This window comes from Lynx canadensis, chromosome D4, assembly GCF_007474595.2.
Source record: "Lynx canadensis isolate LIC74 chromosome D4, mLynCan4.pri.v2, whole genome shotgun sequence".
Lineage (NCBI taxonomy): Eukaryota > Metazoa > Chordata > Mammalia > Carnivora > Felidae > Lynx > Lynx canadensis.
This window is the reverse complement of record NC_044315.2, coordinates 89,209,572-89,237,558: the sequence shown is the minus strand read 5'-3', so window position 1 is coordinate 89,237,558 and position 27,987 is coordinate 89,209,572. Positions and strand designations below refer to the sequence as shown.

General features: G+C 54.0%; 1 protein-coding gene across 12 annotated transcripts in view; it reads right to left on the bottom strand.

Moving 5' to 3' along the window:
• The window catches only part of PRRC2B (proline rich coiled-coil 2B), an 86,288-nt gene that overhangs the window by 11,934 nt on the left and 46,367 nt on the right, over window positions 1-27,987 (bottom strand). For 8 of the 12 annotated variants that reach the window (XM_030293617.1, XM_030293618.2, XM_030293609.1 and 5 more), the window contains exons 10-22: window positions 25,860-25,950; window positions 22,448-22,640; window positions 18,424-18,739; window positions 15,965-16,158; window positions 13,611-13,806; window positions 8,561-8,777; window positions 5,847-7,910; window positions 4,352-4,548; window positions 3,611-3,756; window positions 2,929-3,070; window positions 1,100-1,182; window positions 443-631; window positions 107-304 (exon numbers count right to left, since the gene is read on the bottom strand). In XM_030293617.1, the coding sequence (XP_030149477.1) occupies window positions 107-304; window positions 443-631; window positions 1,100-1,182; window positions 2,929-3,070; window positions 3,611-3,756; window positions 4,352-4,548; window positions 5,847-7,910; window positions 8,561-8,777; window positions 13,611-13,806; window positions 15,965-16,158; window positions 18,424-18,739; window positions 22,448-22,640; window positions 25,860-25,950 (4,226 nt within the window). The remainder of the gene's footprint in view (window positions 1-106; window positions 305-442; window positions 632-1,099; window positions 1,183-2,928; window positions 3,071-3,610; window positions 3,757-4,351; window positions 4,549-5,846; window positions 7,911-8,560; window positions 8,778-13,610; window positions 13,807-15,964; window positions 16,159-18,423; window positions 18,740-22,447; window positions 22,641-25,859; window positions 25,951-27,987) is intronic. The other 4 variants (XM_030293613.1, XM_036064338.1, XM_036064339.1 and 1 more) reach the window with 2 other exon arrangements.

Below are 27,987 nucleotides of genomic sequence, written 5' to 3'. Positions count from 1 at the left end.
AGGTGACAGCCCCGTCTCAGCACCTCCCCTCCCTCTCCAAGTTCAAAACCACGGGGGACTTGTGAGGGGGGCTGGGGGGTGGGAAAGAAACACATCCAAGCCTCACTTTTGGATTGACTCCAAATTCAATGGGCGGCACCGGCAGCACAGAGTCCACGTGAATCTCCACCCCGTTAACGGGCGGGACGACGGCTCCCTGCAGCCGCTCGGCCCCCTCTGAGCCCTTCCTGTTTTTCAGAGAGCGCTCATTGCCAATGGGTCCCGGTCTGTGCTCCTTGCTCTGTCCTGAGCCTTGATCTGAGTCCTTGATAGAAAACCAGAGATGCTGAGAAACATGGGCTGGAAGGACCCCAGTCCCAAGCTTCTGAGCACCAGGAAGAGGGGAGAAGACAAGGGACGGCAGTCCCCGGCCCAGGCCTCCACGGAGGGACGTCCAGCTGACCTTTGGCTCGGGCTGCTTCTGGGCCTGCTCCTTGTGGCCGTCAGCCTTGGGCTCCAGGCCAGGCCCGTTCATGTCCTCCGGCTTCAGAGTGCCATACGGGGAGCTGCGCTGGGAGGATGTTGCAGACGACTCCCGAGACTCGGCGCTCAGGTCAACGCCGCTATCCCCCTGGCTGCTCTTAAAACCCTGCTGTGCAAGGCGCAAAACGGGTGAGAACCCTGACCCCCAAACTCCAACACGGGACTGCCCAGGAAGTGGGACCAAGTGCGTGGCTGAGACACACCCCCGTAAGCCTGTCCTTTTTTTTAGCCCCGTCCTGACTTGGGCCCTGACCCGCCAACAGTACCCAGCAACTGAAGACGCGATCAAAAAAACCACGGTATGCAATGGGCGCCAGGGACGGGGCCGCCAAGCTCATTCCCTTGTGGCCAGGTCAGACAGGGCGACTGCCACCACGGGCCCGGTCGCCCACCCTCCCCAGAAGTCAGGAACAAAGACCAGTGCCAAGCCAGGGCCAGTGGAATCAGGCTCTGGGCCAGGCTCATTGGCGCGGCGAGGAAGAGCTGGGCTGGGCAAGGGTGCACGAGGCCCAGGACGAGCCGGCCACGGGGGCGGCGGGCTCGCGCGCTGCCCGCGAGTGGCTCAGTGGTCACTCACCTCGGCGGAGCCAGGCTCGGCGCTGTTGAAGGCAGTTGCGGCTTTAGTCCAGGAGTCGCTGGCCGGGGCCTGGACGGGGAGGGCTGCCCGAGGGTGCAAGACAGAGAGTCAGGGCCGCGCAGGGGAACCGCCTGGCTGGCGCAGCCCCTCCCAGCTCTCCTGCCCCATGCAGGGCACTGGAGCTGCTCTGGTAGCTTCACCCGACTTCCCAACATCCTCACACTCCAAGAAGCGTGCTTCCCTTTACTTCATCCGCTACTTGCTCGGGAAGGCACGCCAGCAACTTCTCGTTCACATCCGTGAGAAAGCTGTACCGCTACTCCGTGTACTGACGTGGTCTTAATCTTAAGCCGACTGTTCATTTCTACAAGCCTGGCAGCTTCACAGAGCCTCTCAAGGATCTAGGCTGGTACTACTCAACCTCTGTTAGCTCGAGGACCACTCCAGGACTCCCACCAAAGCCGCAGACCCTGCGTATGTATGCAAACCCGATGTGCTATTTTCAGAGCCAGGGACCCTCTGAAGCCGTGCACGCGCCCCCGGGCTGAGCGGCCAGTGAGGCGGGTCCTGGCAGTAAAGGCCCGAGGGCAGGGGCTGGCGTCCAGCCTGCTCCGAGCGACAACCTGGGAGGTTATCTGTGGACGTTCGGAGTGGGATACCCTGCTCACGTGTGCTACCAAATCAACTCACAGCCATATTTTATGAAGAGAAGATCATACTTCGAATCAGAGTTGAACGTCGTCCAGTGTTATTTGTAACGTGTTGGAACCTAGGTTTTAGCCCGGAACGTGACAGGCCAGGAGGGAAGATTCAAAGAATCAACACCTAGGACCCAGAACTTTTGAGTGTGTGTCATGTGGCTCTGGGATCACGTCACTGCACTCCAGGGTCCTCGGCTACTTTGTTTAACACACCGGAAATGGGTAACTTCTCTAGGCTCCCCTGCGAAGCATCATGCTTTTCTTCACCTGTGTACTCTCCAGGGCTCTGCCTCAAGCAGGCATTAATGAAGAATCTGCTCGATTAACATGGTTTTGTATCTCAGGAACACCTGGGTGGCTCGGTCGGTTGGGCGTCTGACTTCGGCGCAGGTCATGATCTCTCACAGCTCGTGAGTTCAAGCCCTACGTCCGGCTCACGCTGTCAACGCAGAGCCTGCTTCTGGTCCTCTGTCCCCCTCTCTGCCCCTCTCTGACTCGTGCCCTCCCTCCAAAACAAACGCTAAAAAAAAAAAAAATTGCTTTTGTATTTTAAAACGAAGAGTTACCAAAAAAAAGAGCATTGGGTTTGATTTTTTTTTTTTTTTTGAGTTCAGGAAAATAAATTTTCCAAAAAGTGAGGTCTCCTCACTTTGGTCTCAAGCCTGTCTGGCTCAGGAGAGCATGAAGAGGAGTGGCCAGGAGCGCCCGGCGTCAGGGCCGGCACGCGGCACAGACAGGAAAGCTTCGGACCCGCTCCTCCGCCCTGGCGGTCACCTGGTGCTCCTCCACAAGCTGAGTTTCTTGGGTGCCTGACAGGGGCAAAGGAGTCGAGCCAACTCCCCCCGTGACCGGAGCCGGGCAGGGACGGGGCCTCCCTTGTCCAGATCAGTGGACGCAAGGAATGGTGCGCTCTTGCCCCAAATCGCAGGCAGGGGAGTTTCCAGCTGTTCAGGGGCTGCCGGTGGTGCCGAGACGGTATCTGACACCGTGGCTCCGGAGAGGAGGCAGGAGACAGGCAAACCCCACAGGCATGCACAGCCCCAAAACAGGACGCTCCCAGAGAAGAGACCCCCCTGCCCTGGGGACAGCCGTGGACCAAGCAGCTGAGCCCAAGCACCCAACTCTTACCCTGGCCGCTGCTCTCCCAGATCTCCGTGCCCAGGCTGCTGCCAGGCACGGTCACGTCACCCTGCTCCAGGCACAAGTTGTTCTGCTTTTTAGCAAACCGAGGAGGAATACGGGAGGAAAGACCTCGACCCTTGACAGGCACCTAAGGAGAAAAGAGGTGACGCTGTCCAGCCCAGACGTGAGGCGTGAAGCACGAGTTCTCCCCGCCAGAACCACACCACGGGAAACTGCCCCAGGGGTGCAGGAACGCTGGCATCTCAAGGCCTCGGCCACGGGTGAATGGCAAGGCCAACCACACCATCCCCGGGAAGGGCGACAGGCCGGTGCATGCAGGCTGCAGAGGCCAAGGGTGCAGGGTCCAGGCCTGACTGCAGTTTGAATACAGGGTCCCCGGCCCTCGAGACGCCCCGGGTGACAAATCTCATCCCACACAGGCTGGAGTGGTGGGAGGAGGGGGGCCTGAGGGAGGCCTGCGTCCTGTTGTCACCTGGGATGAGTCACCTTCTCCAAGCACTGGGCTAACATCACCTACTCCCACACGACAACAGGGTTGGTGATGTCGGGGGCACAAGCACACTGCTGTGCCCGCCTTCCCCTCTTCTAGCTTGGGCCCGATTCAGAACTCTCTCTCCTCGCTCTGGGTTTCTCTGTGCCGGCCTGCCCTCCACCCCACACCCCCTACCTGCACGGCCTGCTCCTTCTTCCTCCTCTCTTCTTCCAGCAGACGGCGCTGCTTCTTGGTCAGGACCTCAATGAAGCCTTCGCCCGCCATGGGGCCCACCTCACTCTCCTCCCCAGGGCTGGACCCGCAGTTTTCAATGATGGAATCTGAACCCAGATTTCACAAGAAGGGACAGTGTCTCCATTCATCGGAAGAAAGAATAACCCAACCCTACCGGTTTCTGATATCTAAGGACAGCTCAGCTCCGAAGGTCGGGCGGCACCAGGCCTGATGCCTCCAAGGAGCAGACTGTACTTGGAGTCTATGGAAATCCTGAAAGGGTCCCTTCTCCCCCCCCCCCCCCCCCCCCCCCCCCCCACCCCAGGCCTCCTCGGCACACGGTTGTCTCACACCGCAGACAACAGTAACACTACGGTTTAAGAAAAGATGCTGGTGACCGAAGTCTCTGCTCTGGTGCTAGCCAGCCGCGTGACCCTGGACACACCACACAACCTCGCTGGGCCTCGGGGTCGCCCTCTGTAAAACTGGGGCACCGGGGCTGCTACGGGGGTGGCGAGGCTGTGAGCAGCAGGAGGGCAGGAACCATATCCGTTCTGCTCCCCAGCGTCGCCCTGGAACTTGGCCCACCACCTGCCCAGAGGCCACGATGTTCAGAGAACAGATGGGCAAACCCAGCAACCCTCGAAAGCCACCGTGGCCCCCGGTTTTGAGGGGCCCGAAGATGTGAGGGGACAGACTCACTTCCGTAGTTCAGGTCAAACTGTTTCATGGTCTCTCCCTGTTCGCCCGCCCTCTGAGCAACCAGCTTGGCCGCCTCCTCCGCCGTCTCACAGGAGGCCTCGGGGATGTCGGAGGCACCGTGGGCCACCCGCTCCAGCACGTAGTGGCTGCTCCCGCTGCTGCAACTGAGACCCGCGGGCAAGGCCTCATCTGGGGACCTAGGAAGAAAGAAGAACCGTGTTAGCTCAGAAGCGGCCAGAGGCTGGGGAAGGAGAGAAAGGGACGATCAGCATGTGCACACGGCACGCCCGTGGACACGGGGCCCTGACCTACAGCGCGCCCCCTCTGCGCAGTCGAAGCTGCTCCCCAGCGGCAGCCCTCCTACGGCCACACTGCCAGCTCACGGGGACAACTGCTCTTCTCTGACCCCTTCCAGGGCTCAGTGCCTCGGTTCTTTCCCACTGCGTGCCAAGCTCAGCAGGGCTGCAGACAGGAGAGAACAAAGGGGAATGCCCAGAGCAGGGCCACAGCCCTTACCACTCCTGGCACGGGAGACTGACCGGGGAGTCAAGGAGCCGGGCCAGGCCACACAACAAGGCTCTCAGCAGAAGTCGGAAGCAAAGCCCCGTGTCAGCAGCTGGGGCCTGGAAAGCTAGGCCAGCCCAACACCTGGCAAGATCAGCATTCCCCTAGGGCTCCTTCTTTGGAGCTGAGTGGATTCCAATCCAGGTTTCTGGCCCCCAGGTTTCTAAGGAGACTGGGAGGTAGGAAGTGGCCTTCCTCCTCAGGCGGAGGCATGGATCCGAAAAACAGGCTGCACGAGTGAGTCTCTGCACGGGCTCTCCCCTCTCCCGGATTCCAGGCAGCCTGCAGGCAATGAGCCACACAAACCTGAGCCACCTGGAAGCCTCCAGATCCCCTGAGAGACGCTCACAGGGCCTCAGGCAGCTCACCTGCTTTTGCCACTGCCTGGCTCTTCCCACCAGGAGGTGGTCAATCCCTGAAACGGAGCCGCATCTCCTCACCGCCAAGAGGCAGAGCCACTTGGGAAGAGCTGTCCCTACAGGACCAGGAGGCTACATGGCCCAGCGGGACGCGGGGGGAGAGCAGTCCAGGGGCAGAGGAATCTGGGGGACCGGCACCGTGCACAGGAAGCGTCCCCCTCGGCGGGGCGGCAAAGGGTACTGTTGGAGGCTGAGCTCTCCTGACGGGTGCTGGGGCAGCCACCACTCGAGGACCAACGGGCTGGGGCTCTGGGTTTCGGTTTTCAAGCCACAACAACAACAACGACAACAACATGCCACGAGAGAGGCAGACAAGCAGTGTGAGAGCAAGTGATGGAGACGCCCACACACAACGGCCTGGGTGGGCAGCGGCCCTCCTGGAGGACGACAGAGGGACGGAGTCGGGGCGCCGGACACACGGCAGGGCATGCATGCATGGGTGCTGCTTACAACAACAGGCTTGGTAACAGAACAGCAACAGAGAAGAGCCTGGGGTTCGGTCTGCATTTTACCTTTTGGCTTTCAAAGGCGTCCCATTCTGTTGGCTGTCATAACGGGGAGAGGCGTCACCACCACCTGGCCTAATGGACTTGTCCCCAAACCCCCCCGGCTCCAGCTTTCGGCTCTGCCTGTCGGCCAGGGGCCTCTGGCTGGAGAAGCTCCTCTTGGCCAGCTCCTTCTTCTCACCCGCGGCGGCCCCGGGCAGGCTGCCGTCCGCCTGCGGGTCGGGCTCGGCCCCCGGGCCCTCGCGCCGCTCCCGCCGCTCGCTGAAGTCACTGCTCTCGGAAGCCGTCTCCCACTCCTCGTTGGCGTGATCGGACGAGTTCTGGTACGAGAGCTCGGGGGACCCGCTCTTGTCCCCGGGGCAGAGCTTGGGCCGGCCCGGCCACGGCCCCGCCAAGAGGTGCGGCTCCTCCTCCGGCCCCCACAGGCCCAGGGACTCCCGCTCCTGCCGGAGGCGCCGGAAGCGAGGGGGCTTGTCCTGACGCGGGGGGCGCCTTCTCCGGAAGGGCCGGTTCTCGGCGCCTTCCGAGTCGGCCGCATGGTCGTCGGGGAAGAAGGGCCTCTTGTCCTCCAGGCGGCCGTCCTCGAAGGCCCTGGCGCCAAGCGAGTCAGAATGTCTGTAGGCGTCAGGGACACAGTCTCTGTCTGCGGGTCGCCGGGACCCGCACGTGTCTGGGGAGCTGTACTCCTGCCAGGAGGCTCCCGGGCCCTTGCTCTGCCAGTGGGCGGCCTCTTTGGACACAAAGGTTCTCCGGCCGTAGCCGCAGCTGCTCAGCCGGGGAGGGAGCGCCCGGCCGAAGGCGCGAGGGCCTCGGCTCTTGGCCTCCGGGCCGCCGTGGTCCTCGGAGCATGCCTTGGTGGAGCGCCAGGAGTCCCTGAAGTCGCCCCTCCTCAGGGTGCTGCCCTCCCGCTCCAGGAGCGAGCCCTCGCTCCCGTTCTCCGAGCCTCGCTGCCGCCGCCGCTTGGGAAGCTCTTCGTACTCAGAGCCCTCGCTGTGCGTCTCGCTGGCGATGCGCCGTCGCGGCTTGGCCCTGGGGAAGTCCTCCGGCTGGCCAAAGTCCCGCAGCCCCCGGCCGCGGCCACTCCTCTGGCCGCCGCCGTAGACGCCCCGCGCCCCGAGCATCCCCCCACCGCAGAGGCCTGGGCCACCGCCCGCCGGCCGCCCTCGGAAGGTGAACTCTCGGAAGCCACGGCCGCGGCCCCGGGCCTGCCCTCGGCCCCCGAAAGCTTGCTCCTCGTCGATAAAGATCCAATTGTTCCTCTTTGTCGCGGGCGTGTCACTGGACTCCCGGGAGGGTCTGCCCTCCCAGGCCCTGGCCGGCTTCTCGTCCTCGTCACACCTGCTGGCCTCGCGGCCCACACTAGCACGGGCAGGGCCCTGGTCCTCCAAGGGGGAGGGGGAGGAGTTGGCCAGCGCGGGGTCGTTCTCTTCATCCTCGTCCTTCTCTGCCTTGCGAGCCGGCCCCTTCTCCTTGGCCACTCGGGCGCTCTCCTCCCCCAGCTCCTGCTTAATCTTCTCCAGTTCCTTCTCCTTGTCCTCCACCTTGAGGGCTTTCAGGACGGGCTTCTTGATGGGTCCCGACCTCCGCGTCCTGCTGGTCTGCTCCTGGTGCTGGCTGCCGGGGCCCCGGGGCTCGGCAGTCCACTCGGGCTCCAGGGACGGCTGTTTGTTGGGGCTCCCGTCCTTCTCCCAGGAGGAGACGTTAAAGGGTGGCTCCTCCCGGGGTGTTCCCTTCTCGATGCCGCTGGCCGTGTCCGTGGACTCTGGCGGGTGGCTAACGTCCCAACTGCTATACTCTGGCTTTTTCTCCGCTGGGGCAAAGTCGGGCTCCAGTGGGGAACACCTGAGGTCTGGGCTGTGACCCCCAGGAGCACCCGCTTCCTGAACATTTTCTTGGGGTGGAAACAAAAGCTCCTGGCCTATTCTTTGAGAAGAGACACAGCTGTCAAAGTCTGCTGGGGCCTTCTTGTCAAAAGCACTCAAGAACTCCTCCCCTCTCTCCTCAAGGAGATCGCGCTGGGCACCTACACCCCCTGACCTTCCGGGGGGGCCAGAGTAAGAGCTTTCATTCCTGAAAAGGAACCAGAAAAATCAGTCAATGTGATTGGAGCTTGGTTCCTGGTTTCCATGCTGAACACAGAGCTTAGTTTTAAAAAGAAAAAAAAAAAATCTTTTTTAAAAAGAAAATGAAAAAGAAAAAAAACCTAAGCACCAACATTTGCTCTAGCTTTAAACACGTCTCAGAGCTGCTGGGCCATGGATTGGTCGGCGGCCCCTGGAGTCCAGAGTGAAGAACGCGGGGGCTGCTCGTGGCCTCAGCGTGCCACCTGGAGGCGTAGCAGCTGGGGATCCTCTGGTTCAAGCGACAAGCTGGAGCCTGGGAGTCCACGGAGAGTCTGGGGCCCTGGGCCAGCAGGGCCAGCTTGCTCCACTCGGACAGGAAGGAGCCACGACCCGGGCACGCGGCCCCGCCAGACCCCACCCCTCGCCCTGACCCAAGGTTCAGCAGATCTGCCTCTGACCCAGGACCTCTCCTCGGCCGTCAGCCCCGCCGGCAGGTGAGCGCCTCTCACACAAAAGCGTTCCAGCAAACCTCCTCGTACTCCCCGTCCACGGAGGACACTGCCTGCGGGGACAGCGCCCCCTCCCGGAGCCCCGCACGAGCAGGATTTGGACATCCTGCCTTCCCTTGCAGGCCAGGAGGGCCGAGTTCCAGCTCACCTGACGTGCATGTCCACGGCCAAAGCGTCGTTTGATTTCGGCTGCGGAAGCGAGTAGCCTTTGCTCTGCAACGCCATGTAGCCCTCTGGGCTCCACACGGGGGCCGGATCGAGGGCGGCCACTTTCCTTTCTTGCAGCGGGGGCACGCAGTTCTGGTCCTCAGAGCGACAGCCAGTCCCACCGAGGGAGTCTTGGGGCATCATGGGTTTCATCAGTCCTGAAGGAGGCACAGGCAAAGAATCACCCACATCAGCCAGCGCAGAGAGCCGCACTCCAACCTCGGGGGCAACCCAAGGCCCGAGGGAGACCGTGGTTACCAGTTACCCCATCAGGCGGACACAGCACCCCACCTGCTCGCCATCGCCGAGCCCTCCGTGTTCTCTCAACACGGAACCTCTGAAGGCGCACGAGCACGCGACGGGAGGGGTCTGCGGATCCATTCTAAGACCTGTGAAGTCCAACCTGCGCCCCAGGTTCAGGACCCCATGCTGAACAGTGCCTCAAACTGGCAAATGGAAACTGGAAATATCTAACTAGAGAGCCCATCATGTCAACAAAAGGCTAGAGAGGTCAACCCGTCGGCCACGAGGGTCTGTGTGCGGGCAGGGACGCTGAGGTCTCCTGCCCAGGCGCGAGGAAGACCAGCCGTGTGGCCAAGAGGCACACGGACCAAGAGCTGCCGTCTGCAGGCTTCAAACCCCGAGCAGCAAGCCTTAGGAAGGGATTCTGGTTTCAGTTTTGTTTTTTTTTAATGTTTATTTATATTTCAGAGAGAGAGAGAGAGAGAGAGACAAAGAAAGAGAGTGCACAAGCAGGGGAGGGGTACAGAGAGGGGGAGACACAGAATCCGAAGCAGGCTCCAGGCTCTGAGCCGTCAGCACAGTGCCCGACACGGGGCTTGAACTCGCTAACTGTGAGATCGTGACCTCAGCCGAAGTCAGACGCTTAACCGACTGAGCCACCCAGGTGCCCCCATCAGTTCCTTTATTTATTTTTAAAAAGATTTAATTTTTAAGTAATCTCTACACCCAACATGGGGCTCAAACCCACAACCCTTAGACCATTTAGAGTCGGATGCTCTCCTGAACAAGCCAGCCAGGTGCCCCAGTTCCTTTTATCTCTAGCCCTAGGACTGACTGCCACACTCCACGTTTTTATACGGTGAATGGGGGTGCACAGATGACAATAAACTGTTTAACGGGCCTGAGGTGATTAAGACACAGAGGACACCTCGGTCCCTCCAGACATAAGCTAGCAGGGGAAAGTGTGCCACCACCCCCCTCCCCACCACCGTGGCCTATCTGTCCACGTCCATCAACCTGGGGAGAGTGAGGAGGGAGGTGGTGCAGAAATTAAACGTCTCATCAGGCCTAAGTCTGTGGACAGAAAAAGATCTGATTTTTCAGATACTTTCTTCACAGAGCTTATTAGCATACACACATGTTGTGTGGCTTTTACACAGAGATAATCTGGCCAGAAAACGGCTCTGCGTTAGGCCGGTGCGTTAAAGCTTTCTTTTAGCTCTAGAGCGCCCTCTTCAAATGCCACTGATACGTGACTCCAACATACAGTTAGTGTGAGTCAGTCGGTGGGGACCCTCTCTGGAACCCTGAAATTACACACCACTCATTAAGTACTCATTATGAGGCACACTGGCTTCTTTTCACAGCTCCTATTACCTGGAAAACCCTGCTACCACAAACGTGCGGGGCAGAATAGGTCATCACACATATCACTTGCAGAGCTGGGTTCCCAAGAAATTGGGAAATCCCCAGGGAGTTGAAACCACAGCCACCGGCCAGCGCCACAAGCCGGTGCTTCCTGGAGGGGAGCAGGGGAATACACCTGTCAGTCCTAGTAACCATGGGCTTGGACTCTGACCCCCGGCAGCACAGGGGATGGAGCTTTCTGCACAAGGAGAAGCTGCTCAAGACAGAGGCCCTCAATTCAAAGGCAGATTTAAAAATCCATGCTCTTTTGGGGCACCCGGGTGGCTCAGTCGATTGAGTGCCTGACTCATGATTTTGGCTCAGGACATGATCTCACAGTTCGTGAGTTCAAGCCCCACATCAGGCTCTGCACTGGCAGTGTGGAGCCTGCTTGAGATTCTTTCTCTCTCCCCGCCCCTTCCCTGTTCACATGGGTGGCTCACTCTCTCTCTCAAAATAAACAAATAAAAATATTAAAAAAAAAATATATATATATATATACACACACACACATATATATATACACGTATACACACACACACACACGCTCTTTAGTACAGGGAAACAACTTAAGTTTGTGTCCTGGCCTGGGCCAGTTAGGGAAGAATAGTTAGCTGCTAGGAATGTATAACTGTGCTGGCTTTCATGCAGGTTGTGGGGAGGAGGGTTTAGATGCATTCCCCAAGAGTGGTCCAGAATTTTCCCAAGTTAGAATAGCAAGGGGTTCTAGGAAGGCAAGAGAAAACATAACTGGAGAGACAGACTCTCCACTCGAGCCGTACCAGATCCCCACAACAAATACAGCTCTGTTGAAAATGAGCTCACAATCCAAAATTCCCAGCATGTGTGGGAAGCTGCCCACCACTAGCCCACAGTGAGCCCACAGGGTTACCTGCCTGAGAACTTCAGATAACAGAATAAATACTAGAAATCAGGTTTTAAGTTATTAAAAGCATAAAAAAGGAATTAAAACCTTAAGAAAAACATGACACACACAAACACACACACACACTAGAATTGACAAAAGAAATTCCAATAATAAAAAATATAGTCACTGAAAAAACTCACTGGGCAATAAAATTAAAAAGAGAGAGAGAGAGAGAGAGAGAGAGAGAGAGAGAAATTGGACACAAGCAGAGAGAAAATGGACACAACACGGGGAGACGAAACCACAGAGGAAAGAGGAGATCTTAAAGAAGCCAGAAAGAACACAGAGTGGGTTGCACAGAAACGAATCACTCTGAGCAGCCACAGAACCAGAAGAAAATGGACTACTACCTTCCTGGTCCTGAAAAAGAGACGTGCCAACCCAGAATTCTACACCCAGCCAGAGAAAGGGTGCCATAAAGACTTTTTCAGGCAAAGAAAACCTACTGCCAGAAAAACTTCCTGAAGAACTCGACAGAATGTACTTCACAAAGAAGCGTATCGCACCCAGATGGAACACACGGGAAGGAACTAGTGAAGGGACAGGCGAGTCTGCAGAAGCAGGCTGCAGGAAGCAACAGAAACAATGCCCGATTTGGTGGCATAAAAACAACTAAAACTCGAGGGAGAACTCAGAAGACAGACTGATGAGCTAATCAGCTCGGGTGAAGGGTGAGAACGCCCATCAGCCTATGCCAGTCACAGGTGCGTCTCAGAACGTCACGTAACCACGAACACAGTACAAACAGCACGCAGAAGTAAAACAACCGGAAGCATAGGAAAACTTGATCCAAAAAAAGGAAGAAGAAAAGTAAGAAAGGTGGGATCAACAGAAAGTATAAAGTAGGACAGCAGAAAATCCGAATATCATAATCCCCCCAAATCCAAAGAGAGGCACTTTGGCAATTACAGTCACAGATTTTCAGAGTGGGTAAAACCATACGCATCTTGTACCTACAAACGCCCCCTGCAAAAAAGGGCTCAGGGAGGCGGATGGTAAAAAGATACCAAATGAATCTTCATCAAAAGAAACCTGGAATGATGACATCAGTATCAGACACAGTGGACAGGAGAGGTGGAAAGCACAGTTAAGGAGGACAGTGCTGTGTGAGGATAAGGAGAACGAGATACATCAGTCCAAACCTGTTTGCTTCCAGACAGAGCGAAGCCCGACAGGCTTAGGGATTCAACACACCTACAGTCACAGTGGGAGATTCTCACGCACCTCTTAGTAAGTGATTGGGGGTGGGGGGTAACAAATCGTGATGGATGTGAGAGAAACTCGCACAGCACAGCCAGCAAGTTCGATGGAATGGACCATATCCAATTGGAGAATATTCTTTTCAAGAAAACACAGAATGTTAAATAAAGAGTATGTAATAGCCTACAAAAAAAATCTCAACAAAACACCAAGCAATCTCGATCGGGAGCTAGCTGGCATACGAATGCCCTTGAGTGAAACCTGACCCGCCACCTGTTTTTAAAAATAATGTTTTACTGGAAAGCGACCAGACTTGTTCAATCACTATCGTCTTTGGTCATTTTTGTTCTACAACAGCAAAATGGAGTAGCTGTTCAAAGCCCAAAATATTTATTATCTGGCATTTATAGAAAAGCTTCCTGACCCCTGTTCTAGATCATACAGACAATGGTATCTGACCACAAAGCAGCCACGTTAGAAATTAACACCATCCGGATATTCTTAAAACTCTGTATTTGGAAAATTTATGCCATACTATTAAAAACCATCAACCAAAGAAAGGTAACAAATCAAAATCTGACGAGCACTGAAAACTGTACAGTAACAAAAATGCTGTATCTTAAAACTCCTGTTCATAGCAATTTACAACTAAAGTAATACTTAAATACTTACATCTAAAAATCAGAAATTACTGGGCTAAGTATTCAACGCAATTACAAAAGAGTACAATACTTTCAAAGGAATGAATGAGGAAAATCAATGAAATAAAAACCAAGTAAGATAAAAGAATTAAGAAACCCAAAAGTGGCTTTTTAAAAATGGCATTTTAAAAATGGGGAGGAGAAATCAAGGAAAAAAAGAGAGAAGTCACAAAAAAAACATTAAGAATGGAAAGAGAGATACCCTTCAGTAAGAAAAAAAAGAAAGAAACAAGAAAAAAAAAAAGGAAAGAGGAACAAAAGGACGTTGCAGGGACATCAGAACTAGTTAAAACAACATATAACGCATCATCAGAAAGACTCTGCCCAGTAATTCTTTGCGACTGGTACTATCCATGCCCTCATGGTGCCAACAACAAAGTTCAAACTCAGACTGGTCACGTGAGTTACAGGAGCGGCCGGACCGGACCCGGGCGGGCCTAAGTCCCGAGGCAACACCCCGAACACCACACCGTCCTGGACTCCACTGGCGTGGCCCACTGGGGCTCGCTTACCCGAGGGATGGAGGGCGGACGGGTAGAAATCCACTGGGGCCCGAGTGGGCGGGATCCGTGGGTCCATGTAGGAAGGCATCATCATCCACCTGGGATCGAAGCCCAGCATTTGGGGGTGGTGGGGGTAGAAAGTGCGCTGTGGGTGGGAAGGTGGGGGGTACACGGGCTGCCAGTGCTGCATCTTATATAGCTGCTCCTGAGCAGACAGAGAGAGAACAGGTCAGACCGGCGCTCGGGGCAGAGACCGTGCAGGTGTATACACGCACATGCACGCACTCTCACACACATACACACCACACACACACGCACACTCCCCCACCCCACCCCCATACACACACACTCACACACACAGGCACACTAACCCCGGGCTGTAGGAGTCTCGGATGGCTCCCCACAGCTCTCCATGGAACAGCCCGAGTCCCACCAGGCCCCACGTGACCTGCCCGACCACCCACCAGCTTCACTGCACACGACTGCCTGCCCACATGGGGCCCTGGTTGCACACTGGGCCCTCCGTCTAGGAGGCTTCCTACTCCCTTGCATCCCGGCTCATCCCTGCTCCTCCTTCAGGATTCCGCTCAAAACGCCCTTCCTCCGGGCAGCCACCCCGAGTCCCTGGACGAGATGAGGCCCCTGCCTCTGCTCTGCAGCACTGGTCCTTCACCTCTGTAGCACTGACAACGGGTGATCATTTTGAGCTGCCGGTCTCCCTCACAAAACCGTAAGAAACTACACACCGGGTTCACTGTCGTATCCTTGCGGCCTACCACCAGTCACGGCACATAGAAAATCCAGGGCACAAATGGATGAATATCAGCAAAACCTTCAAAATCTGGTCCTAGACCCCGTGGGGGCTCATTTCCAGCCCTGCCCCTTCACATCAGTGACCTCCGGGGCTGCCCTCTCCAGTGCACCCAGAATCAGCATTCCGGCAGGACCCAGGTGCAGAGTCAGACAAGAAAAGCGGACCGGGCCGCACCCTTCCCATCTGCGAACAAAAAGGCCCGGGCTGGATTCCCAGGACGGCTCTGTGGGCCTCCGCCCAGAGCTCCTCCTCCGTCTGGACCCCAGGCCCCCAGGGAACCTGACCAGACAGTCTGTCTGCCAGGCTCCTTCGGCAGTCCTGGTGCTTTCAGACTCCTTTCTCTTCCCGAAGAAGGACTTACCCGCCCCTGCCCCCCAGAAGCGTTACACACAGGAGCTCTCGCTGCTGTGTCTGGCTGGAGTCACCCCAGAGACCTTTCTGGTCAGTAGTTCTCCACCAAGCCGGGGAGTAACTGCACAGTGCTGGCTCACACTGTAACACCGTCAAAGCACACAAGGAACACAGCTTCGTGTTTACCGCTCAGGACCTGATGAGCTTCCGGAAGACCCCATAGGGGCCCAGGGGAAGGAGGGTCTGGGGTGAAGGTTTTACAGGCAACTAAATGAGATTCTGGAAAAGGCTGGAGACGCTGGAGTTCCTGATTTGTGTCCCTAAGGCACACATGTTCTGCACCGGGATCGTTGTTATTAAGGATGATTTACTGCACATCTAGCTGCTGGGCTACGTGATGTCCACGTTTCATCTGTTTCCCACCCGAGTGCTGCTCATCAGTAATCATCTGTTCCTTCATTTATCACTCCTGGAACACACACAATCACCAACGGTGCTTCCAGCTGGCCACCAGAGATCGGTACGATTACAACCATCACCCACGTAATCTTCTCTGGGGCGAAGAGCGGGTCCCTTTTAAAGTTCACAAAACACTAATAAAGATGACACTGATAACGCCGATCCACCAGAATGCAGGTGCCACAAAACCCTCGCTGCCCCTCTGAGGCCGGTACTCGTTGTTCCTGGGCCATCTGAGGCCACACTCGACCCGAGAAGCTGCACGATTAGGACCAGGATGCACAGCAGTTCAACTGAACCCCTACAAACCCCCGTGCTTATCCCAAGCTAGTACACCTCTCTGCCAGCTTTCCAAGCCCTCCCGGGCTTCCTCACTCCTTGGGACGGTCCCAGGGCGGACAACGCTGGCCTATGGACAGGCTGCAGTGCACCGCTCTGAACGAAAACACCACTCTTCAGCGAAACTGCACTGGGTGAGTGCACACCCCGCTGCCACTGCCTCACCAACACCAGACGAGGGAAGACGCCACCAACAACCGTTCTATTCATCCACGGGAGAAATCACTCGGAAAAACAAAACACGGCCAGGGATGATCTTCCAAGGCTGTAAGTTTTCAGGTGCAGCCCCTAACATCCGTGCCAGTGATGGGGATATTTGAGTTGTTTCTTTTCATCGAAGGGGGAGGGGACCAGAGGAGGAGACAGGGGACATCCACACTCAGCAGTCCGATCTGTTTACCTGCTGTTGCTGCTGCTGCTGGCGCTGGAATCTGGGAGGAAGAGACTTCTGGTACTTGCTGAACTCCTGTGCAGGGGACCCAGCCTCCCTGGCGCCCTCCTCACCGCCGCCACTCTGAGGCACAGCCGGAGGAGCCGCGGGGGCTTCTTCTGAAAACGTGTTGGGGGTTCCCTGGGCAGGAAACTCAGGGGAGCCTAGAGGACAAGTAACCAGAGAAACGGCTGCGGTGAGCTCACAGAAGCCGGGCCAGTCAAACGTTTACGGCAAACGCTTGCTCTCGTTGGCACGGACGGTGCACGAGGTCATGGACTCCCCACGACGCCATCGCTTCAGAGGTGAGAGAGAGCTAAGGGTCGAGAGGTCAGAGGATCCACCAGGGTTCCAGAAGAGAAGGGTTCTATTGAAAAGGACCCCAGTAAATGAGAGAGCAGCCACCAGCTCGGCGATAGCCCACAGCCATCATCGGAGCGACATGAGTCAATGCAGCCAAAGGCCGTGCTGGCCACCAAGTCAGCACGCGTCCCCTGGCTGGTTGCCTCATCTGTAAAGGGAGGACAGCCACTCTGTCCATCCCACAGGCCTTTGTGAGCCTTAAGGGAGACAATCCATGCAAGGCCGGTAGCAAGTGCTCCACACAACTTCCCATCTGTATACTCTCTGAAATTCCCTTCTTCCTTACCTCAAGCCACCTTTACAGCTTTAACGAAGTAGAAAAGACATCGGCACTCTTGATTTTACTGCAGGGGACACCCAAACCCTGATGCAAAGCCTCAGGGACCCAGCGGTGCAGCGCAGGGGGAACACGGAAGAGCACAGAGCAGGTGCCCACACACCCCGAAGGCCAGTCTCAATTGAACACACTCACACCATGGCACCCGCTTCCTGGACTCTCCACTGCCCGTCTCAGCGAGTGTGGACACCAGCACAGGCTGCACTCGGGCCACAGTGAGAGGCGATGGGCAGGACAGTGGCGGTTTCTCGGTGTTCCTTGGCCAGAAGGGGGCCGAGGACCGGCAGACCATGACCATGAGTAAGACTCACCTGAGAAGCTTTCAGGGTCTGAAACTAACATCGGGCCCCTCTCTCCTAAACAGAGTTGGTTTTAGTTCGTTTAAGAAGGTCCCAAAGAACAAAGCTGGTCACAAAGAACATGTTCTTTACAACTGCTACAAGGCCCTTTCCGACGTGCAATGCTGTTCAACATCTCTTATGGAGCCGTGTGGATCCAGCCTTCAGAATCCAGGCCAGGAGAAACATACTCTAACAAACAGGCGGGCTTCTCCCCAAGGTCACAAAGATACTTTGTGGTTCTCTCTCTCTCTCTCTCTCTCTCTCTCTCTCTCTCTCTTTCTTGAGATAGAGTGTGTGCGTGTGCGAGCACAAGTGAAGGAGGGGCAGAGAGAGAGGGAGAGAGAGAATCCCAAGCAGGCTCCGTGTTGTCAGCACAGAGCCCAACTTGGGGCTCAATCCCACGAACATGAGATCATGACCTGAGCAGATATCTAGAGGTGGACGCTTAACCGACTGAGCCACCCCGGCGCGCCCCACTTTGTGATTTTGGTTTTTTTTTTAATGTTTATCCATTTTTTTTTTTTCAATGTTTATTTATTTTTGGGACAGAGAGAGACAGAGCATGAACGGGGGAGGGGCAGAGAGAGAGGGAGACACAGAATCAGAAACAGGCTCCAGGCTCTGAGCCATCAGCCCAGAGCCCGACGCGGGGCTCGAACTCACGGACCGCGAGATCGTGACCTGGCTGAAGTCGGACGCTTAACCGACTGCGCCACCCAGGCGCCCCAATGTTTATCCATTTTTGAGGAAGACAGAGAGACAGAGCACGAGCAGGCGAGGGGCAGAGAGAGAGGGAGACACAGAATCCGAAGCAGGCTCCAGGCTCTGAGCCGTCAGCACAGAGCCCGACGTGGGGCTTGAACCCACGGACCGTGAGACAATGACCTGAGCTGAAGTCGGATGCCTAAACCGACTGAGCCACCCAGGCACCCCACTTGGTGATTTTGTTAAATGAACTCAGAGGACCCTGGGCTTGCATTGAGGCCCGCCACTATCCGCATCTTTGGCTGAGCAGTGGCAGGGGTGAGAATGGCCACAGGGGTGAGAATGGTTGTACGGAATGACAACCAAGCGGGCAGCGCGCACACTTTCCGTATCTAGAAGCTGCACGAGGTGCTTTCTGTACGTTATCTCACGTGCCCCTCAGCGTGTGGCAAAGTGCGTACTAATTCCAGCCCATTTTACAGATGAGGGAACGGGCACCAGGGAGGTGAGTGGCCACAGCCAGCCGGTTTCAGTCCCTGACACGGGATGTGAACCCATGCCGAAACTCCACGGCCGGTGCTTCCCCGCCCCCTCCAGCTGCCCGCCACAGGCTGAACCAGTAAGGCAGGGAGGCACCCACAGCCTAGGGTGTCCAGTTGATGGGACAAGGGCCCAGCGCCTACCTTTGCGGACAGCAGGGCCATTCTCCTGTGGGGGCACCTTCTCGGTGCCTGGAGATCGGGGCGCTTCCTTCTCTGCCGGTTTCGGGGCCTCGCCCGCCTTCTGAGCCTGCTTACGCTTCTGGTCCAGCTGCTTGAGCTTGGCGGCACAGGCAGCCAGCCTCTCCTCCCGTGCTCGGCGCTCCTCCTCCTCCCGGCGCTTTCGGGCTCGTTCCACGGCCTCGGACATCTCTGACTGCACAAACTTCTGCCGTGGAGGTGGCTTGTCCTCTTTGTCCTCGACAGACTGTTGCCGGAACACGCTGCCCAGCGAGGACTTCTGCCGAGAGAAATGAAGTCTGCTGGAACAACAGACCCCAAACCCAGGAGACGGGGCCACCCCAGCATGGGAGCGGTTCTGCTTCCCAAGATCCCCGAGCACCTTCGGGAGGCAGCAGTCACGCACGCCGCGGACCTGGGTCTCCAGGCCCTTTCCTAACCTGCAGTGAGGTCTGGGCAAGTGTCAACCCTCCCTCCCTTAGCTCCCCACTGCAAGCTGGGGATAGAGGAGGCCCTCGGGATGGTGAGTGTGCAAGGAAGGATTCGCACCACACTCTGCATGGTGACCAACAAAGAAAACAGCACCCTGGTGCTCCCACCACCACTAATGGGCACACAAGATAAGGGCCTCCACGGCTACTGGACGGGAGCAGGGACCACACGCTCATCCCCTGAGTGGCAAAACGGCTCTAGTCTTTCTCCCGTGAAAATACAGAAACCTCTGGGAATAAAGAGGTACGAGAAATTAAAATGCAGTCAGATCGACGGTTACAAAGTGACGCTTCATCTAAAAACATCTCTTCTGGCGACTTCATCCACTCCTGAGTCTCTCTCACCGGTCACCAGTTACCGGACAGCAACAGAGAGAAGCCCACTCAACACCGGGAAGGTTCCTCCCTGATCTGCAGGGAGCACCCAGAATATGCACCAGCACGGACGACGGCCAAGTTCAACCGATCCCCAGCCACTGGAACTCCAGCGAGGTGACCGTCACAACACACAGCTTCCCATTCTCAGTGCTAGTGACGCACAGAAGTGTCACGAGTCCTCAAACATAAACAAACACGGTCTGGGCCTTCTCCGGTCTGCTCGTGAACCCTCCGCAAAAGCGCTATGCGACACGTTGACCGCAGTCAAGGACTTTTCCTCCGGAGAGCTGGCTTCTCATAATCCAGAGACAACGGTGACAATTGTAAAAGATCAGAAACCTCTGGCCTGGAAGCGAAAGTACTTTCACACGATGTAACTGGGGCCGACGTGTGCCCTGTCCTTCACGTGGCCCTTGACCAGCCCCGGCCGCGCTCTGTAGCGCTGGGCACAGTGGCACCACAGAGCCTCCACCATCAGCCCCCGGTGCTCCCAGAGAGGAAGGAGCAGCACTCAAAGTGTATGAATACTTCCATCGAGACGGCTGACGTGCCTTTCCGAACTCCCCTAACGGTAGCTACCATCTCACAGACTCCATGCTCTGCAAAATACTTGAACTTTTCAGAAATCGGAATGCAGAAAACTACATTTTTTTCTTTCCCGACTCAGTTAATTCACATTGTTATGAGATCAAAACGAAATCTTCTTTGAATACTCACCAACCCCAATATATGAACGAAATTTGGATTCATTGCAGGGTAATTTCCAAGAATGGGTCTGTGTCAATTTGTTTTTTAATGTTTGTTTATTTGAGAGAGAGAGAGAGAGAGAGAGAGAGAGAGAGAGAGAGAGAGAGAGAGAGAAAAAAAGAGAAAGAATCCCAAGCAGGCTCTACCCAGTCAGCGCAAAGCCCGACGCGGGGGTTGATCTCATGAACCTGGGAGATCATGTCCTGAGCCAAAATCAAGGGTCAGATGCTTGACTAACTGAGTCACCCAGGTGCCCTAGCTCTATGTCAATTTTGTTTCGTTTTTGTTTTCCCCTGTACCTAGCACAGTGCCTGGTACTCAATTTAAAAAAAACAAACAAACCTGAAGATAAAGTATTTTCATTTTATAAGATATGGAACCAGACTCCCTTAAATGGCAAAGTGCATTAAAAATGGCAAGTTTTGGGTGCCTGGGTGACTCAGTCAGTTGGGAGTCTGACTCCTGATTTCGGCCCAGGTAATGATCTCATGGCTGGGCCTGCTTAAGATTTCTCTCTCTTTTCCTCTGCCCGTCCACTGCTGGTGAGCTCTCCCTCTCCCTCTCCCTCTCCCTCTCTCTCAAAAAAAAAAAAAGCAAGGTTTGTTTTGTTTTTTTACCCCCAAATATATTTAAATTAATGCCTTTTCTACCCCTAATACTGTGCCTCCTGCACAATCCAGTCCAAAGTCATGAAGTCATGAAGTGTGGCACGTCTGGCACCAGGAAGTCATGGTGGCTAAGAGCAGGTGGTCGGAACCCGGGCAGGGAGAGGAGGATGTCCGTGTGGAGATGTGGCTGGTGTGGGAGTGAGAGCCCCATCAAGCTGGGTGAGGAGGCAATTCATAAGGAGAGGCGGCCTAGAGGGGAGATTCAGGGCATCTGTGGGGTTGGGAGTGGGGGAACGACACGGATGGTTGAGTGAGTGAGGAGGGCATCTTTACAAGGGAGAGAGGGTGGGGGCAGAAATGGGAGACGGGTCACGTATAGGGGAGCTGATCGAGGAAGTGTGAATACTGGGGACAATGGGAACAGGTGTCTCACTGTTGGAGACAGGAGTTACAGATACGCGGTGGGAGAGAACTAGGTTGGAATGTGTGGAACCAGAGGTATTACTGTGAACTCATAGTTCTCCACGCAGATATAGGAGTAAGTAATAAAGACAACACGAACATGTACGTACGTGTGCACGCACATATCTATCTATACACACACATTTCCTCACTCTGTCCCCCAAAAGGACCCAAGAGCAGGGAGCACTCCTGGTGACCACATATTGGTTTCTCAATATCACAAGGGCTGATTCCAGACCAAGGCAGGGTAAGGACAAAATGAGCTTGGGAAAGGTTCTCCTGGTGGGCCTGAAAAAAAAATTTTTTTGAAAGGGAAAGAAAAGAGAGAGAGAAAAAAAAAAAAAAGAAAAGAAAAAAAAGCCAACCTGTCTAATCAGCAAGCAAGGGATTTGCTCCATAAGGATGGAGACACATAAAGACAGATGCAGCTTGAAGAGGTTCCCAACAGCCAAACCAAAAATACTTGGGGCTTCAGAGCCAACAATCAGAGGCACAGATCATAACCCACTGGTATCAATAAATAAATTCGAAGTTTCGTAAGAAACAGGACATTCATAGCCTCAAAGTATCTCCCCACAAAATTCTCATCAATTACGAATGTGGAAGAGAGAAACCCCACAGCGTGAAGTTCGGCAGACATTATAACCTTAGTCAAGAGATCAGAGTGAAGGCTGTCAGCAGGTGGGCAGAGTGGAATCAGTGACCTGGCGGGAGGCAATGAGCCAGGGTCACTCCTGAGAGATTCTAGCCACAAACAGAAACCTTGAACCTAATCGTGAGGAAGCACCAAACCAACCCCACTTGAGGTACATTCTACAAAATAACCGGCTTACAGTCCCCACAAGTGTCCAAGTCCTGAACGTTAAGGAAGGCTGAGGGGCTATCCTAGACTGAAGGCGGCATGTGACTCTGCACCGATTCTTCCGTACAAAGAACACCAGCGACACAAGTGGTACAAGACGGAGGGGGTCTGGGGATCAGATGGCAGTGGTTATCGACGCTACCTTCCTAGTTTTGACTGAGGTCACCCAGGAGGTAGAAAATAGATGCCAACGTGTTCTGCGGTGACAGGGCCTGGTCAGCCCGGCAACTTACTCTACAAAAGGTTCAGAGAAAAATATCCTTTGTATCCAGCTTCCAGCTTTTCTGTAAGTTTGTAACTGTTTTGAAATTTTCAAAGACAATTTTTTTTTTTTTTTTAATTAAAACAGGAGAAAGAAACGTCCACCTAGGACTTTTATGTACGCGTGTGCACCTTCCAAGCTAATCACATGCACAGAACCCCTCCAGTGCCCATGATACCTGGTAGTCTGGGCCAGATGCCCAGCCGTGAAGCTTCCTAGAAGGTGGCTGAGGTTCTGGCACTTTGCGGACAACACGGGCCACACCCACTGCTTCACCCCAGTCCTTTCCTTCCTCTTGGGGACGCTTAGCATCAGCACTGTCCGCGGAGCTCATTGACAACTGCCGCTGCCGTCGGGGGTCCCAACTGTTCCTAGGACAAACCACAGTGAATGTGAGTTTTCCCATTCAGCCCCAGTGCAGTCTGATCTTACCCATCACAGGGCCTCAGGAATCCCGAAGCCAGCTGCCCACATACCAGTGTCCTTCCCTCGAACAGACCCAGCCCCTCACGGCTGAGAGGACACGCCCAGAACACCACAATCCGGTGGCACCAACATTTACCAAGTCCCTCTTGCACACAAAGCTCTGGGCAGGATGTTTCACACCCATTACCTGGTTTACGGGAAAACAAGTCCTCACCCCCATTTTAAAGCGGTGGTAATGGAGTGTCAGAGAGGCTGGGGAGCTGCCTTCCCAGGAGGAGTGACTAGACTGGAACCTAAGATCCCAGAGGAAGGTCTCTTTCCTCATACCAGGGCTCCTTCCCTGTGCTTTGCATAAAGGAGGTGCTCGATCGATTTTCCTCAAAATAGCAAAAGAAGGCTCACTGAATAATGCCGTAACAGAGACCAAGAGGAGGAAAGCAGAGCAGACTCCACGCGAGAAAGGGGAGAGGTTCCAAAGGGAGGCTCGGAGGGAATGGAGATCCAGACCGTGCTCACCTTTACCTGCCGCGGGGGAAACAAAGGCACCAGGGAAAAACACTGTGTGCATTTACCAAGCACCTCGTGTATGCAAAACAAGTGCCCAGCACACATCAAGGAGTTCCGAGAAAAGCAGGGAGTCAGGTGTGGCCCGCACGTGCGTGTCCGCAGGTGTCCACACACACATTGGGGGGGGGGGTGGAATGAGGCTGCGGAGGTGGCTGAGGTCACGGCAGGGCACTAAGTGCTAGTGACTACTGCCTTCACCTTGAAAGGCGCAAAAACCACACGAGGCTCCCGACCCCCCAGGAAAGATGACAAGGGCACAGTGTGAAGGAAGGAGGCGAGCCGGCTAACCTCTGAGTGGTCTGGAAAAGAAAGGATGAGGTCCCAGTGACCCAGAGACAGTGAGCGGGAAGGGCTGGGATCCAGGGAAGTGTCAGGAAGCCGTCACAGGTGGGGAGACAAGATGTAAGGAAGACCTGGGAGCTGGGAGGAGGAGACTCACAACCAGCTCAAAGAACACCGTGGAAAGATCAGGTTCAGCAGGGTGGGGTGGGGGTGGGGGGTGGTTTGGGGATTCTCAATTTGAGATGTCCTTGGTCACATTAGCAAAGCCGCGTCCAAATCCACGCCTAACTCTTTCGGTTGAATATTCAATTCACATCAACCGAAAGAGACAAGGAACAGAGTGTCCTACTGTTCCAGAAGTCTGTAATATTTTATGTCTTTGCTTTTGATTTAAATTCTTGCTCACAATTCCTTCTGAGCTTAGTGTTCCAAGAACTGACCCACAAGATATTTTCCCAAGTGCGTCTAAAACTTGTTAAAATCACACAGCATTAAAATAAATTAGAAAAGCCTCAAATAGTTCACTTTGTGTATCAGTGAAAAACTAGCAGGTCACTACCAGCTCCCTCTAGAATGGCTTTGAAGGGAGGAACATCGAATAACCAAAAACAAAACAAAACAAAACAAAACAAAACAAAACAAAACAAAACAAAAACAAACCAAGGCTCGCAAACTTGGCCCTCTGAACATTCAGTTATAGACAATAAAATAGACAAAAGGAAAAACATCAAGGGGTGCCTGGGTGGCTCAGTCAGTTGAGCGTCTGACTTCAGCTCAGGTCATGATCTTACAGTTTGTGAGTTCAAGCCCCATGTCAGGGCTTGGAGCCTGGAGCCTATTTCGGGTTCTGTGTCTCCCTCTTTCCCTGCCCCTCCTCTAGTCGTGTTCTCTCTCTCTCTCTCTCTCTCTCTCTCTCTCAAAAATAAACGTTAAAAAAAATTTTTTTTAAGGAATAACAGCATAGTATTAATATCTAAACAATATATAACACTGATCACGTTTTAAAGGAAATACACTAAGTCCAATAAATAAATATGCAAAGAACATAGGCAATTCCATACAAAAGAAAGCATCCATATTTGCTGGTATTCAACATAAATAAATAAAAAACAAATTAATGCAGCTGTAGGTAGTATTTAAAAAGAACCAGAGGCGCCTGGGTGGCTCAGTCAGCGAGGTCCGACTTCGGCTCGGGTCATGATCTCACACTCCGTGAGTTTGAGCCCCGCATCGGGCTCTGTGCTGACAGCTCAGAGCCTGAACCTCCTTCGGATTCTGTCTCCCTCTCTCTCTGCCCCTCCCCTGCTCATGCTCTGTCTCTGTCTCAAAAATAAAAAAAAATTAAAAATTAAAAATTAAAAATTAAAAATTAAAAAAAAAAAAAGTACTAGCCACGGACACCTGGCTGGTTCAGTGCATACAAAGTGTGACTCTTGACCTCAGGATTGGGAGTTCGAGCCCCACGTTAGGGATGGAGTTTACTCCAAAAATAATAAAAACAGGGCGCCTGGGTGGCTCAGGCGGCTAAGCATCCGATTCTTGGTTTCGGCTCAGGTCATGATCTCACAGTTTGTGAGTTCGAGCCCCACATCGGCCTCCATGCTGACAGTGCAGGGCCCGCTTAGGATTCTCTCTCTCTCTCCCTCTCTCTCTGCCCCTCCCTTGTTCATGTTCTACCTCAAAATAAATAAACTTAAAATAAGTAAATAACTAAAAATAAAAAGTCCTAGCCAATCATTCTACCATCAATCTATTACGACAAAAACCAGAGGGACCAGACTACAATGCAGTGATTTTGCAAAAGGCGTCATAAGTAAAATGAGCCCAACGAAATGACCCAGAAAAGGGAAGACCGAAGGGGTGGAGGAAGCTCCGGAAACCTCGTATCCCCCGTCCGGTGCTTCTCCCAAGATCCCTGATGTGCACTCTAGCACGCACAACCCCGGGGTAAACGGCTAAGTTGAACCCTGGTGGTTTCCCAAACGCGCTTGGCTAGAGAAACCCTTCTGGGCACCACACCCACAGAAGCGATCTGTGGAACAAGCGGCGTACACACACACACTCGGGGGGACACCGGCACAGCGGCTGAAACCACCGGGACTCAGCCGGCCCGCCAGCCACCCGGCCAGCGCACCCTGGCTCCCGTCCCGCACGGCTGTGCCACCCGCAGAATGGAAACCGAATCTGCCCCAGTGAGGCTGCCAGGGCGACGAGGCAATGCGCCTGGCACAGTGACCGGCACTGATGCGTGCGCCTCCGGCCACGGTCAAGCCCCGGGGCGCGGTGCCACGAGCAGGGCTGGGGGGCATCCTTACCACTTGGGCCTGCCGTCCTTCCCAACTTCCTCCTCCTCTTCATCATCACTGAACTTCAGTTTCTCGGAGTAGTCCACTTCCTCATGAAGACCTGTAACCAGGGAGGGCCAGGGAGAATGGGCAAAGCCAAGACTCAGCTGCGCCAAAAGCGCCAAGAGCGCCACACGGGGCGAGGGGTGGGGGGGGCTTCCTCCGGTCGGAGCTCGTCCTGGCCCAGCTGAGGAGGAGGGCCACCCAGCCAACCGCAACCACCAGACAGACACTGCAGATCAAGTGAGGGACAGCTCCGGCTTCGGGTGACAGCAAGGCGGCCCCGTCAGATTAACCTTCCCGCAGAGGACAGTTCTTAAATCTGGACAAAGTATTTTGGAATTATATTGGAAGGTGCAGAAGAGTGAACGAAAGAAAGCAGGCAAAAACCAGACAGGACCCAGATCCATCTGGCAACACAGAGGCTTGGCCAGCGTGATTCGTGGGCTGCTGCTTGTGCCCTAGGGCACTCCCCGGCCTGAGCAGCTCAGGGGCAGAAAGTGCCCATCAGCTGGCAAGTGGGCACACACACTGTGGGAGATCCACACAGGGGAATGGTACTTTGGCCACAAAAATGAATGCAGACAGGGGCGCCTGGGTGGCTCCGTCAGCCGGGTGACCGACTTCAGCTCAGGTCATGATCTTGTGGTTCGTGAGTTCAAGCCCCGCATCGGGCTCTGTGCTGACAGCGCAGAGCCTGGGGCCTGCTTCCAATTCTGTGTCTCCCTCTCTCTCTGCCCCTCTCCCACTCGTGCTTTGTCTAACTCTCAAAAATAAACAAACATTAAAAAAAAAAAAAATGAATGCAGACACACCCCCTCAACAAGACAAACCTTGAAAAACAAGCTCAGTGAGAGAAGCCAGACGTGAAAGGCCACATTCTATACTGGTGCTTCCATTTATATGAAATGTCCAGAATAAGCAAAACCACAGAGATAGAAAGTAGCTCAGTGGTTGCCAGAGGCTGTGTGCGGGGCTGGGGGGTAAGTGAGAGTGACGGTTAATGACACAACACTTCTTTTGTGGCTGATGAGAACGTTCTCGAGCTGGACAGTGGAAATGGTTGCACAACCTTGTCAATATACTAAAGATCAACGAATTGCAGACTTTAAAAGGGTACATGTTATGGTATATGAAATTTGTCATATGCACCGTATCTTAGTAAAAAGGCAAAAAGCCCAATACAATTACAAAGCAGATTTAATGAAAAAGCAAGGGCAACTATATGCTGTCTAGATCATCCATTGAAATACAACCACGAATGGGTTGAAAGGAAAAGGATTAAAGAAAAAAGACACACCGTTTACACAGTAACACCAGAGCAGTAGTAACACAGGACAAGACAGACTCCAAGAAGCACTTCCAATGATAAAGGACATCCGCAAACAATACCAAGGGTCAATGTGTCAACTCATAAAAATTCTAAATGTGCATAAGCCTAACAATAGCTTTGAAATCAATGAAGCAGAAACTGATAGAATTAAAGGGAGAAACAGATAAATCCACAGTCACAGTGGAGAATTTAATGCTTCATTGTCTGAGAGGATCATACAAAAACATCAGTCACTGTGTAAGGTCTGAAAGACACATTCCACAACCTTGATAGTGACTAAATTGAGATGTACAGAATGTAATAATCAACAACCGTAGAATACGCATTCTTTTCAAACGCACTTGGAATATTCATGAAGAAAGATCATGTTCTGATTATAAAACAAGTCTCAGTAAGCTGAAAAGAACTGAAGTCATACAGTGCATGCTCTCTGACTATAATGGAATTAAATTAGAAATCTAGAGAGCCCCAATAATTAAAATGAACAGATAAAATGAAATAGAAACAATCCAACAATGGAGAAAATGAAAGCCCAAAACTGCCTTTTAGTAAAAGATTAATAAAACCAATAAGCCCTTGGCATAAGTAAGAAAAAGAAGAATACAGATTACCCAATTAATGAGAAAGAAAGAAGTCCATCACTACAGAGCTTACAGACATCAGAAAGAAAAGGAATTGCTATCAACTTTATACCAATAAATTCAATCACAAAGAACAAATAAATCCCTTGAAAAACACAACTTACCAATATTGACACAAAACAAC